Source organism: Ceratotherium simum, chromosome 34 (assembly GCF_057802395.1).
Source record: "Ceratotherium simum simum isolate JZ-2026a chromosome 34, ASM5780239v1, whole genome shotgun sequence".
NCBI classification, from domain to species: Eukaryota; Metazoa; Chordata; class Mammalia; order Perissodactyla; family Rhinocerotidae; genus Ceratotherium; species Ceratotherium simum.
Genome location: NC_141933.1, coordinates 15,045,513 through 15,059,674, shown reverse-complemented (window position 1 = coordinate 15,059,674; position 14,162 = coordinate 15,045,513). Strand labels below are relative to the sequence as shown.

At 36.5% G+C, this 14,162-nt stretch overlaps 2 protein-coding genes across 2 annotated transcripts; both read left to right on the top strand.

Moving 5' to 3' along the window:
- The first annotated feature begins 1,960 nt into the window (after positions 1–1,960).
- Positions 1,961–2,890, top strand: LOC106799979 (olfactory receptor 5B2-like). The gene has a single exon (XM_014793178.2). It carries the CDS (start codon positions 1,964–1,966, stop codon positions 2,888–2,890), a length of 927 nt encoding a protein of 308 aa, XP_014648664.2. The 5' UTR covers positions 1,961–1,963.
- A 10,026-nt stretch (positions 2,891–12,916) lies between these two features.
- On the top strand, positions 12,917–13,861 carry LOC101398624 (olfactory receptor 5B3-like). Its single transcript, XM_014793119.2, has one exon. It carries the CDS (start codon positions 12,917–12,919, stop codon positions 13,859–13,861), a length of 945 nt encoding a protein of 314 aa, XP_014648605.2.
- The last annotated feature ends 301 nt before the right edge of the window (positions 13,862–14,162 follow it).

Sequence of the window (14,162 nt, the reverse complement as noted above, 5' to 3'; positions counted from 1 at the left end):
TACCAAAATATGCATTCACACTCAATATATGCAGCTAGGTCCCCATAGGCAGTTCAATTGCTGCCTCCCTGGGAAGGCGGGATGAGGAGCGGCGGGTATCACGGGAGGTATCTCCTGAGAGCTTCCATATCTGCATAATTCCCTCCTCGTTCCCTTTTATCAGCCTCTGAAATGTCAACAACACTCCACATGACATCATTTTAGAGGGACTAGAATGCATGCTGGGCACCTTGATCATCAGATATTTATCTGCATGTTAATAGTTGTCATTACACACAGGCCTTCTCCCTACCTGAAGAATTGCTATGATCCTGAAACCATGGCCAAGGAAATCACCCCAGGATAAAAATTAAATTTAGTGACTTTAAAATGATAACCCCTTTCTGACTTGTTTTATAGACCTCTTATTTGCTATTTACAGACACAATTTTGTAAATTTTTTGAAGTAATTTTATTATGTTTATTTTACAAATAAGGATAAGGTAAGCAGCTCCTCCAAAGGCACAGCAAGAATTAATGGGGGATTAAAGACACAAACCCAGGTTCCTGAGTCATTGTTAGTGTTTTTTTCTCCATCTTCCCTGGCCTTAGAGAACTTGGAACCTTTAACCACTATCTAAAATATAGCTTCTCTATTATTATTTGTGAATTATTTCATGGCTGAATTTCTGATTTCACACTCAGTATTCAGCATTGACTGCCCCTTCTCTTCAAGGAACAAGGTAAGCTACTATATTCCATATCCACTATCAATGAAAAGTATAATTCCTTCAAAAGCAGTGGGGGAGCTATTCATACTATGAGTTGTTTGAGCACAGAAATAGATGATTTGAACATTTTTTTCTAAAACAGTGAGTTGAGCTGAAGTATAAATGTCAAAACTTCCAATAGTAGGGAGTTTTGTGATACTTATGAAATATCCTGCTGCTTCCCTAAAGAAGATGAATAAAAAAATAAAATAGATGATGCTCGGATTGGGTAGGTGGTAATTTCACCTTGTTCACTATCAGTTGGTGTCCTACTGGAGGTAAAAAAAAAAAAAAAAAGTGTTAAGTATGAAGTGACCATTCTTTAAACTACAAAGAGAATTAAATCAATTAGCAAGATGGACTTGCAGTTTAAACTTTTCCCCATAATCTCATCCTTATTATTACTGGCACCTTTAACTATGCTGACAGTGCCATAGGAAAACGATGAAATCCAGCCATTTGTGACAACGTGGATGGGCCTTGAGGGTGTTACGCTAAGCAAAATAAGTCAGAGGGAGAAAGTCAAAGACCATCTGATCTCAACAATAAGCAAAAGATAAAAACAACAACATACAATCACCCAGAGACAGAGATTGGATTAGTAGTTACCAGTTGCCGGAGGGGAAGGGTGGAGGGAGGGGGTTGAAAGGGATGATTAGGTACATGTGTTCGGTGATGGATTGTAATTAGTCTTTGGGTGGTGAACATGATGTGATCTCTACAGAAATCAAAATATACTGATGTACATCTGAAATTTATATAATGTTATAAACCAATGTTACTAAAATAAAAAAGTAAATAAAGTTTAAAAATAAAAAGAAATAAGGTAACACAAAAAATAATAATAAATATGCTTACAGTGAGGTAGCTAAAAGCACACAGGTTTTGATTAGGTCAAAACTGAGTTTCAATCTCGAATCTTGAATCTTCTTCATACTAATGATATAATTGTAGAATAACACACAATTTCTCATATCCCTAATTCCTTTCATGGTAAAATAAAAATAATAATACTACTTATTGTACACACATACACACATTTATATGTAAAGCTCTTAACGTTAGATCAGGATAATTTTGAAGTACAAAATATTAATGAAATAATGCACATGGTATTGATACATTTCAATTTCACTACAATTTCTTTTTTCTTTGTCATTTTCCCCTTTATTTCTCATTACTACAGGACATCTCATGATTCTCAAATAACATTGATGGAGAACAGGACAGAAGTGACACAATTCATCCTGCTAGGACTAACCAATGCCCCAGGACTGCAGGTCCCCCTATTTATCATTTTCATGCTCATTTATCTCGTCAATGTGGTTGGAAACCTGGGGATGATCATCTTGATTTTCTTGGACTCTCGACTCCGCACTCCCATGTACTTTTTGCTTAATAATCTGTCTCTGGTGGACTTTGGTTACTCCTCAGCTGTTACTCCCAAAGTCATGGCTGGGTTACTTATAGGTGACAAAATCATCTCCTACAATGCATGTGCTGCTCAAATTTTTTTTGTGGGCTTTGCCACTGTGGAGAGTTACCTGTTGGCATCAATGGCCTATGATCGCTATGCAGCAGTGTGTAAACCTCTACATTACACCACCACCATGACGACAAGTGTGTGTGCTTGTCTGACCATAGGCTCCTTTATCTGTGGTTTCCTGAATGCCTCCTTCCATGTTGGGGACATATGTAGTCTTTCTTTCTGTAAGTCCAATATGGTCCATCACTTTTTCTGTGATGTTCCAGCTATCATGGCTCTCTCTTGCTCTCATAAGCACATTAGTGAGATGTTTCTTGTTTTTATGTCAAGCTTTAATGTCTTTTTTGCTCTTCTGGTTATATTGATTTCCTACCTATTCATATTTATAACCATCTTGAAAATGCACTCAGCTCAGGGGCACCAAAAGGCTTTGTCCACTTGCGCTTCCCATCTCACTGCCATCTCTATCTTCTATGGAACGGTCATCTTCATGTATTTACAGCCCAGCTCCAGCCATTCCATGGACACAGACAAAACGGCATCTGTGTTCTATTCTGTGGTCATTCCCATGCTGAACCCTGTGGTCTACAGCCTAAGGAACAAAGAGGTCAAGTGTGCATTCAAAAAGGTGGTTGAGAAGCAAATTTTTCTATAGGTTGGGATTTTAACATTGTAGTATGCACAATAACTGTGTTTCATTCCTCTCAGACTTTTCACATGCAGTGAGTTATTTTTTAAGCCCCACACTGCATTTAAATTCCTGAGGTGACTTCCTTATCTCTTCAGAAGTCTGTTGTTTAGTAAAAAGAAAACATATTCAGAAATATAATACTTGAATAAGGATGGCTAAAGAGGAGCCTTAGAAGTTTTGGGACCTGCTTGTCAAACCTTACTAAGGATATTTGATTTATTCACTTGTACCATTTATGTTTTCTCTACCACATGCCAATGCAAACATGCACGTTAAATAGGATAACAAACAAGCCCTATGCGGGCATATACATATTGGAGTGGGAAATTTTTCAGAGGTAAATGGAGTGTGGCTAGTTTTTAATGAAAATAATTTAAGTAGTTAATTGAGATATTAAATGTAAAGTTATGTCTAATCATTAGTTCTTTTGTTGAATAACTATTCTACAGTTCTGAATAGGAGAAAAAATTCACATCCTTTTAAGTGAAAGTATGTACCCTTTTGGCACATTTTACTAAGAGAAACTTAAACATTAGATCTTAAATGAACCAATATTTCTGTCTTGACTGAGTCATTTTGTAGAATCAACATGTTCACATTACAATTTTCAAAAAGATAAAATAATCACCCAAATTCCATAGCTTACTTTAGGGTTCTCTCTTGGTATTGTACATACTATGGGTTTAGACAAATGCATAATGATTTGAATCCATCATTACAGTACCATACACAGTACTTTCACTGCCTTAAAAACCCTCTGTGCTCCACGTAGTCATGTTTCTCTCATCACCTAACCCCTGGCAACTATTGATCGTTTTACTGTCTCCATAGTTTTGCCTCTACCAGAATGTCATATAGTTGGAACCATACAGTATATAGCCTGTTCAGATTGGCTTTTTTCGTGTAGCAAAATACATTTAAAGTGCCTCCATATCTTTTCATGTCGTGAGAGCTCATTTCTTTTTAGTGTTGAATAATTGTACCAGTTTATTTATTCATTAACCTAATAAAGGACATCTTGGTTGCTTCCAGTATTGGCAATTATGAATAAAGGTACTGGAGACACTCATGTGCAGGTTTTTGTATGGACATAAGTTTCCAACTCGTTTGGGTAAATACCAAGGAGGATGCTGGATTGTATGGTAAGAGTATGGTTAGTTTCTTAAGAAATGTCCAAAGTAGCTGTCCCTTTTTGCATTCTGATCAGCAACAAATGAAAGTTCCTTTTGCTCCACATCCTCACCAGCCTGTGGTGTTGTCAGTGTTCGGGATTTTGGCCATTTTAATAGGTGTGTAGTGGTATCTACTGTTTGTCAAAGTCTTTGGCCCATTTTATAATTGAGTTGTTTGTTTTCTCATTGTTAAGTTCTAACATTCTCTCTATATTTTGGATAAGAGTCCTTTATCAGATATGTCATTTGCGAGTATTTTCTCCCAGTTTGTGGCCTGTTTTCCCATTCTCTTCACATTGTTTTTCACAAAGCATTAGTTTTTAATATTAATGAAGTCCAGCTTATTGATTATTTCTTTCATGAACTATGCCTTTATTGTTCTATCTACAAAGTCATCACCGTACCCAAGGTCGTCCAATTCTTTTCCTAAGCTATCTTATAAGAGTTTTATAGTTTTACGTTTTACATTTAGGTCTCTGACTCATTTTAAGTTAATTTTATAAAGGGTGTGAGATTTGTGTCTAGATACATTTTTTTGCATGTCTATATTCAATTGTTCCAGCACCATTTGTTCTATTTTATTTCCTTTGCTCCTCTGTCAAAGATTAGTTGACAGTATTTATGTAGGTCTATTTCTGGGCTCTCTATTCTGTTCCATTGATCTATTCGTCTGTTCTTTCACCAGTACCACACTGTCTTGATTGTGTAGCTGTATAGGAAGTCTTGAAGTCAGGTAGTGTCAGTCTTCCAACATTGTTCTCCTTCAATACTGTATTGGTTATTCTAGGACTTTTGCCTCTCCACATAAACTTTAGAAGCAGTTTGTTGATATCCACAAGATAACTTGCTGGGATTTTGATTGGGATGCACTGAATCTACAGATTGACTTAATCTATAGATCAAGTTAGGAAGAATCGACATCTTGATGATACTAAGTATTCCTATCATGAACATGGAATATCTCTCCATTTATTTAAGAATAAGAAAAATAAAAGTTTTAATTTTGTCTTCACTTATTCCTTCTTTAATTTTCTTCCTTTCTTTACACAGATTCAAATTTCTGACCTGTATTATTTTCCTTCTCTCTGAAAAACTCCTTTTAGCATTTCTTACAAGGTAGTCTACTGGCAACAAATTCTCTCAATTTTTGTTTGTCTGAGAAAGTCTTTATTTTTTATTCACTTTTGAAGGATAATTTCACAGATTAAATTGTGGCATATTGGTTGGGTTTTTCTCTCAATTCTTTACATGTTTCACTCCAATCTATTTTTAATTGCATGGTTTCTGAGGAGCAGTTAGATGTAATTCTTATCTTTGTTCCTCTACAGGTAAAGTGTTTTGTAACACTAGCCTCTTTTAATATATTTTTATTTTTGATTTTTTTATAGTTTGAAAATGATATACCTAGGTGTAGTTTTATTTATTTATTTATGCATGTATTTATGTATTTATTGTTATTTATTCTGCTTGGGATTCTCTGAGATTCCTAATCTGTGGCTTAGTGTGTGACAATAATTTGGGGAAATTTTCAGTCATTATTGTTTGAAATATTTTCTCTGTTTTTTCTCTCTTTATTCTCCTGTTATTCCCATTACACATACGTTACACCTTTTGTAGTTTTCCCACAGTCCTAGAATAAACTGTTCTTTTTTGTTTTTTCCAGTCTTTATTTCTTTACTTTTCAGTTCTGGAGGTTTCTACTGCTATATCCTCAAATTAAAAGATTCTTTTCTTAGCTGTGTCTAGTCTACTAACAAGACAATCAAAGGCATTCTCTATTTCTGTTACAAAGTTTTTATTGCTAGAGTCTCTTTTTGGGCCTTTACTAGGATTTCCATCTCTCTGCTTACATTTCCCATCTATTCTTGCAGGCTATCTACTTTATCCATTATAGCCATTAGTATATTAATCATAGTAATTTTAAATTCCTTGTCTGATAATTCCAATCTCCTTATCACATCTAGTTATGATGTTTTCCTTGTCTATTCAAATTCTGTTTCTTGCTTTTTGGTATTACTGTAATTTTTCTTGATATCCAGACATGATGTACCAGGTAAAAGGAACTACTGTAAATAGTCTTTAAGTAATGTGGTGTGAGGTGTGGGGGAGGGAACGTGGTGTATAGTCCTATGATCAGGTCTTAGTCTTTTAGTGAGCCTATACCTATGGACTGTGAACTTCACAATTGTTTCTCCATTTTTTGCACCCCCCTCAGGTGGGAGAGGATGGCTAGAGTAGGGTGGAGTTGGGTATTTCCATTGCTCCAGGTCAGTAAGGCTCTGATATAACACCAGCAGGTTAGGCTCTGGTTAACTAGTTTTTCCTGAGGGCAGGCTTTATTAAGAAAAACAGAGTGCTGTGACATATTTCAAAATGATTCCTTTCCTCCTTCCTCTGCAAGACACACAAGGGAATTTTTCAGTGGTATTTACTGTGAGAACCTGGTTGAGTTCCTGGAAGTAAATTTCACAAAATTGTGGAGAACCTTCGATCCCTGGGTCCCCCACAGTCTTTAATTCTCAGAGAGGTCCACACTGAGCCTCCAACAATTTGTCATATAGTTTAGATTTTCCTACCATCCTGCTAGTTCCCTTGACATTTTCTGCTCAAGAGTATCTCCTCCAGTAAGCCATGATTCCCTGTAGTCACTTGTGTGTCTCTCCAATCTTGAGGGTAGTGTTTTGCGCTGTATCCTTACTTCTCTTATAAATCCTAGAAGAGTTTGTTGATTTTTCAGTCTGTTCAATTTTCACTTGTTGTTGGGATGGAGTGGTGACTTATAAGCTCCTTATATGCAGAACCAGAAACTGAAAGAGCACATAAGATTTTTTCCAATGCTTCTTCTGAATTCATGAGATTATCATGTCTTTTTCTTCCTTCATTCAATTAAAGTGATTTATTAGAGCCATGTCACCAATATGAAGAATGGGAAGTCCCAGCTCTCATCTTCACACAGATATACCAATCTAGGATAATGTAAGGACCAGAATTTCTTCATTAGACGTCTAAAATTCAGTTAAGAAGTTGCAATACCTAAGATGAGCACAAAACTGAAAATAGCCACATTGAAACAGAGGAAAAGAGCAATTTCATTTTACCCATGTCAGCCCCTCCTTCAAGCAGGCACAGCTCAGGTCTGAGAGACAGAGCTTTGGCCTGTGATTTCTCCCTCAGGGAAAAGAGAGAGTGGAGCATTCATCCAAAGTCCTTAGACTTTCAATGTACTACCCTTGGAAAAGGGACAGGCAGCTTACTGCAGCCAGCATGGCTCTGTAAGATTGGGAGAAGCCACACAATCCTGAAACTTCATCCACAGGAGGAGGGCAGAGGGAGAGTGTGTATCCAACATCCCAGCCTCATAATGCATTGCCCCAGGAAAAAGAGGTGGGTGGTTTATTGCAACTGACATGGTTCTGTGGTACTGGAGAGGGCGCACACCCTGAATCTTTTTCCCAGGAGTAAGGGAGAAGAGTGGAGTGTGTGTCCAATGGCCTTGCCTATCAGTGCACTGTCTTAGAAAAGGAGCAAATATTTTACTGCACCCAGAACAGTTTCATGAGATTGGGAGAAGGTTCACAAACATGAGACTTCTCCTCCAGGAGAGACAGAGAGGAGTGGTGTGTACACATTCTTAAAAAAGGCTTAAGAATCTCTCAGAATCTCTGTCTAGGCTGGTTGGTGAAAGCCTTTCCCTGTAATGCCAGTCCATAAAGATTGGAAGAGTTGATTGTTTCTTCAAATGCACAGACAACAAAAGCTACAAGGAACATGAAAAATTAGGGAAGTATGACATAACAAAAACAAATAAATAAAATGAATTGGTAATTGAACCCAAAGAAATGAAGATCTATGAATTGCCAGAAAAGGAATTCAAAATAATTATCTTCAAGAAGCTTTGTGAGTTACAGGGGAACACGTATATACAACTAAACAAATTCAGGAACTGATACATGAACAAAATGAGAAGTTCAACAAAGACACGGAAACAATGAGAAAGAACCCAACAGAAATTCTGAAGCTGAAGGGTTCAGAATTGAACTGAAAAATTCAAGAGAGCTTTATAATCACACTTGATTAAGCAGAATAAAGAATCAGTGAACTTGACTCAGCATTCACTGAGTTTTTGTAAACTTTTGACTATTTTCCAGAGTTCTAACAAAGTTGTTTCTGACAGTATCTTCTTACTTTTTTGTTGTTTCTATGGAGTGACAGGCCTTTGGAATACTCTAATCTACCATTTTTCTTGTCTATGTCTTATAGGGGTGTGGTTATTGCATTTAGGACCCCCCAAATAATCCAGATTAATCTCCAATCTCAAAAAACTTATCTTAATCACAACTGCAAAGTCATTGCCGTATAGGATTATACTTACAGGTGCCAAGTAATAGGATCTGATAATTTGGGGAGCTATTATTCAGCCTCCTAAATATTTATTTCTCACTTAGGCTACCATGTGTATGAAGGTTGACGGGTGACGTGGGGGCTTTCTCTATGTGGTCACTCAAAGACACAGGCTGATGAAGATTTACCATCTATAGCTGCAACTGCAGTAACATTATACCTACTAAATCACTGTGGCAGGAGAGGAGACAACTGGAGGGTAATATGTATTCTTCAAGCAACATATCAATTTCTTGCACAGTCCATTGTCTAGAACTATTACATTTTTTCTTCCTAACTGCAATGGGGCAGGCACTTGTGGGGAAATGGATGGATTGTATAAGCACCACTATATTTGTGACCTATGAATATCAATTCTTAAAAATAATAAATATTAATACTTACCCTTATGGAACACCTGATATGTGCTAGACATTTCATTAAGCTTTGTATTTATGTCATTTGGTAGTCTTCTTGATGAAACTATCAGGATGACATTATAATATTATTCTCTTCTTCCTTACAGAAGGAAGCTGAAATTCGATGAGGCTAAATCACTCACCCAAATTTTAGGGAAAGCAACCTAAATGCACAGAACACATTTGTAACCACGAAACTTGCCTATTCTAATAAAAGTGTGATAAGTTTTCTCAGGAGTGTGGACTCAGAGGTGAATGTACAAAGGAAAATTGGATCTATCTTGTTTGTTGGAAAAAAACATTCCAAGGACAGAACTGTGGTGGTAAGTTAGGCGGGAGTTTAAAGAAAAAGATTCCCTTAAAAAACTTCTTGAGATATCTTTGAGAAAGAGTAAAAATAATAGCGAAACTAAATTATTAAAAATTTAATATACCAAGTTCTGTAAGGATATAAAACAATTTGAACTCATTGTTGCTGGGAATTTAAAATGGTATAGCTACTTCAGAAAAGAGTTTAGCAGTTTCTTATTCAAATAAATGTATACTTACCATATAACCAAATGATCCAACCTGTAGGTATCTACCCAAATGAAATGAAAACCTATGTTCACACAAAAATCTTTAAGCAAAAGTTTACATCAAGTTTGTCTGTAATCACCAAACACTAGAATAAACACAAATGTTCTTCGACTGCGGAATAAGACATACAATCTGTAATGTCCATGTAATGGAATGATACTCTGCAATGAAAAAGATTCCACAATTATACAAGTAACAATATGGATGGACCTCAAATGCGTCATGCTAAGTGAAAGACTCCAGACTCAAGGACTGCTTATTCTAGAATTATAATTAAGGCTATTCTTGTAAAGGCAAATGTTTTTCACAAAAACAGTTTAGTTTTTGCTAGGGACAGTGCACTGGTGGGAGAAGAAATTTACCAAAAAGAAACTTAGGGTAATTTGTGTAGATGATTGTGGCGGAGTTACATGACCATAATTTGACATAATTCTTAGAACCATACATTAAAGTATAAATATTATTGTATGCTTATATACATTAACTAAAAAATGAGAAAATAAATAAAACAAGTAATACAAAAACGTGTGCACAATGAAAATAACCAGCTTGGTCTCCATAGCAGTTTAATTGCTTCTTCTCTAGAGAAGTGTGATGAGAAGCAGTAAATGCTCTCATGGGGGACGTTCCCATAGCGTCCACGTCTCTATTATTCTCTCATGGTGCCCATGTATTAGCATTTGAAATCCAAATGAGACTCAAGGTGACATCATTTCAGAGGGACTAGACTGCATGCCAACCTCATCTGGTTATCATTTATTCATCTAAATGCTAGTAGTTGTTAGTACATGCAGGCTTTCTCCCAACCGGAGGATTTGCTATGAGCCTTCCACCACGGCCAAAGAAAACACCCCAAGATAAAAACTACATCAAAAGACTTTGATAACCTCTTGTGAGATGTTCTATGAAATTTCCCTCATTTGTGTTGTATTCAAGGAGGTAAGTGATTCCTCTGAGGGTGCAGAAAGAATGCATGGTAGGTTCAGGAACTGAACCATGTTACTACTCTTTCTGCCATTTTTCCCTGCCTTAGAGAACTGGGAATCTTATGAACATCTCTTGAGAGAGAGCTCCCCTAATAGTATCTATGCATTATTCAACAGCTGATATTCTGATTTCAGATTCACTATTCAGACTTTACTGTTCCTTCTCTCCCAGCATACAGGTAAGCATCTTTTTTCCATAACATTTTTAGTGAGGAGTTTAATTTATGCAAAAGCAGTGGGGCAGATATACTTACTTCAAGTTATTTGAGAACATAAATAGATATTTTCAGTGTTTTTCTAAAATACTGAGGTGAGAATGGGGTATAAATGTCAAAACTTCCATCGTTAGGGAGTTTACTGATACTTATGAAACATCATCCTGCTTTCCTAAAGATATGAGCAAAAAAATAACATAGATGATTCTCTGATTGATCAAGTGGTAATTTCATCGTGTTCATTATATATGGGCCTCTCATTGGAGGTAAAAAAAAAACAAACAAATTAAAAAAGCAGAGGCGTGAAATGATCTTTAAAGTACAAAAGTGTCTAATATGCATTAACAAGATCCAAACTGCATTTTAAACTTTCCCCTATAATCTCATGCTTAGTATTATTAGCACATGTACACATGTTAACAGTGATTGGCTAAAAGCATAGACTTTTGATTAGAGGGAAAGTGGGTTTAACTCTTGAATCTTAACTCTTTCTCATACTAGCTGTGTAATTTTAGAGCATCACATAACTTCTCAAATCCTCAATATCCCTAGTGGTAAAGTAGAAATAATAATACTACCTACCTTACACACACACACACACTTATATATAAAGCCCTTATTGGTTCTAAATTTCACTATATGTTAAAAGTGGTCACGTGTTAAGATTGGCAAACATAATGTCTTCACGGGATAGGCTTGTAAAGTGAAGTTGGAAAAGTTTTAGGAAGAAGATGTTAGTAGTTAGCAGAAGACGGATGCCCCTCCAAAGGCTTCCAATTCAGATAAAAAGATTTAAAATACCGTTCCTACACAAGAACAGATTCACATAAAATATTTTACAACACAGTGCTTGCCACCAAAACAGATCCACAGGCTAAAGACGCCCACAAACAAGGAACTTTCATTCCTTGATCTCTGTGATTCTGCTATGAGACGACAGTAGTGAAAGAATGAGTTTAAGAAAAAGGGACTCTTTTAAGCGAAAATATGGATTTCAAGGGAGAAATTAAGCAAAAGAATGCTCACATGGAATTTCTGGAACAGCCAATTGTATGGGCGAAACAAGGACAGACTGAGAAACACTTGAGAGCACGGAAAATCTAAGTTCCTCCTCTAGTGTGTGAAAAAAGGCAAGTTGAAGAGGAAGTCTTCAAGACTTCAAAACTCACACATACCTGAAGCCCTGCAGGTCACCACCCATTTTTCCCAAATCAATGTAAAGACAATCATTCCATCCTAACAATAATGCATAGCTAGCGCTCATCAGACTATGCTAAACATCCAGCATTTTATTGTTTTCTTAATACATTACCTTATTTAATTTTCACAATAATACTCTAAAGTATGTCTCATTACTGTCTTAATCTTGTAGATGGAAATGATGTTCAGATGAGTTAGGTAAGGATTAATGACTGCTAGGTAGTAAATGGGAGGTCTGATACGCACCTCATCCCAGAGCCCAAGCTCTATACTAAATCCTTGCCTTCTCTTCAGAATTGCCTCTGCTGGTTGTACGTGCCCCTACTGTCCAGTTATCCTACTACATCTGTTATGCACACATCTCAGTTACTTCACTGCAAAATCCAAATACTGAGTTTGGACCAATGGAGACAGTGAGAAATTATAAATTGATTTAAATTCAATTTGCTTTGAATACAGTTAAGATCACTGAACTTAGAAACCACTCACTGTGGGTTCAAAGATTGGCTTGGGTTCAAAGGATGGCTTGTCAATTAACACTCGTTAAAATACAAAAAAATTACTCAACCTCTTGTGCATCATCATTTAAAAGAACGTAATAACAAATCAAACTCCTAATGTTCTTGAGAGGATATAATGAGTATACATTTAAAGCATCTAGAGTAGCCCCTGGCAAGTGAGCAACAGGTAAATATGCTTTTACAAGGCTTGGGAAAAGTGAATTGGCAGATATATTCATTTTGGACAAGCCATTAGACAAGTTATTTAATTTTCTATATCTGAGTTTATAGACTTATAAACTTTAAAAATTGAGGAAATGATCCATGAAGACCCTCAGATTCAACAGTACGTAAATCTATACATAATTAATGCACTTAGTTTTGTTGTCAAGCCCATTTTTACCTGGAGAATCTTGAAATAAAAGTTATTGCTATAATTAAATAATAATTATTGTATGTACACTTTTCATTTTAGGTTTCTTTATCACTCCATTTCTATCTTCTCACAACCACAGAGAATTTTGTGATTCTCAACATTGATGAAGAACAGTACAGAAGTGACACAGTTCATCCTCCTAGGACTAACCAATGACCCAGAACTGCAGGTCCCCCTCTTTATAATGTTCACCGTCATCTATCTCATCACTCTGATTGGGAATTTGGGGATTATCATGTTGATTCTGTTGGACTCTCATCTCCACACTCCCATGTACTTTTTCCTCAGTAACCTGTCTCTGGTAGACTTGTGTTACTCTTCAGCTGTCACTCCCACAGTCATGACTGGGTTTATTACAGTAAACAAGGTCATCTCCTACAATGCATGTGCTACTCAGATGTTCTTTTTTGTAGCATTTGCCACTGTAGAAAATTATCTCTTGGTCTCAATGGCTTATGACCGCTATGCAGCAGTGTGCAAACCCCTACATTATAGCACCACCATGACAACAGGTGTGTGTGCATGCCTGGCCATTGGCTCCTATGTCTGTGGTTTCCTGAACGCCTCCATCCACATAGGAGATACATTTAGTCTTTCTTTCTGTATGTCCAATGTGATCCATCACTTTTTCTGTGATGTTCCAGTAGTCATGGTTCTTTCTTGCTCTGATAGGCATTTGAGTGAGCTGGTTCTTGTTTATGTGGTGAGCTTCAACATCTTTTTTGCTCTCCTGGTTATCTTGATATCCTATGTATTCATATTCATCACCGTCCTAAAGATGCACTCAGCTGCAGGATATCAGAAAGCTATATCCACCTGTGCCTCCCACCTCACTGCAGTCTCCATCTTCTATGGAACTATTATCTTCATGTACTTACAGCCCAGCTCTAGACATTCTATGGATACAGACAAAATGGCATCTGTGTTCTATACTATGATCATCCCCATGTTCAACCCTGTGGTCTATAGCCTGAGGAACAAAGAGGTGAAGAGTGCATTCATGAAGGTCATTTTAGAGGCAAAATTATCTTTAGGATTGTGTTTTTAACATTGTATAATGTGCAGTAAATTAGTTTCATTAAGGCCACAGTGAAACTAAGTTCCTAAAGTGAGATTCTTATCTATTCAAAAGTCTCTTGTCCTGAAAAAAAGGAAATATTGTGTCCAGAAATATAATACCTAAACAAAAATGGCTAAGATGTCTTGGGTTCTGCTTCTCAAAACTCTTATTAAGGATATTAGTTTATTCACTTATTCTACATGCTTTTTTTTCTACCACATCAATACAAATACGCGTAAAATGGGGCACAATGAAATCATGAACAAAGGGCATGTAGGATACACACATT

What these genes read in the sequence shown, in the direction of transcription:
- LOC106799979 (XM_014793178.2), top strand. Translation starts at nt 1,964, where the DNA reads ATGGAGAACAGGACAGAAGTGACACAATTCATCCTGCTAGGACTAACC.
- LOC101398624 (XM_014793119.2), top strand. Translation starts at nt 12,917, where the DNA reads ATGAAGAACAGTACAGAAGTGACACAGTTCATCCTCCTAGGACTAACC.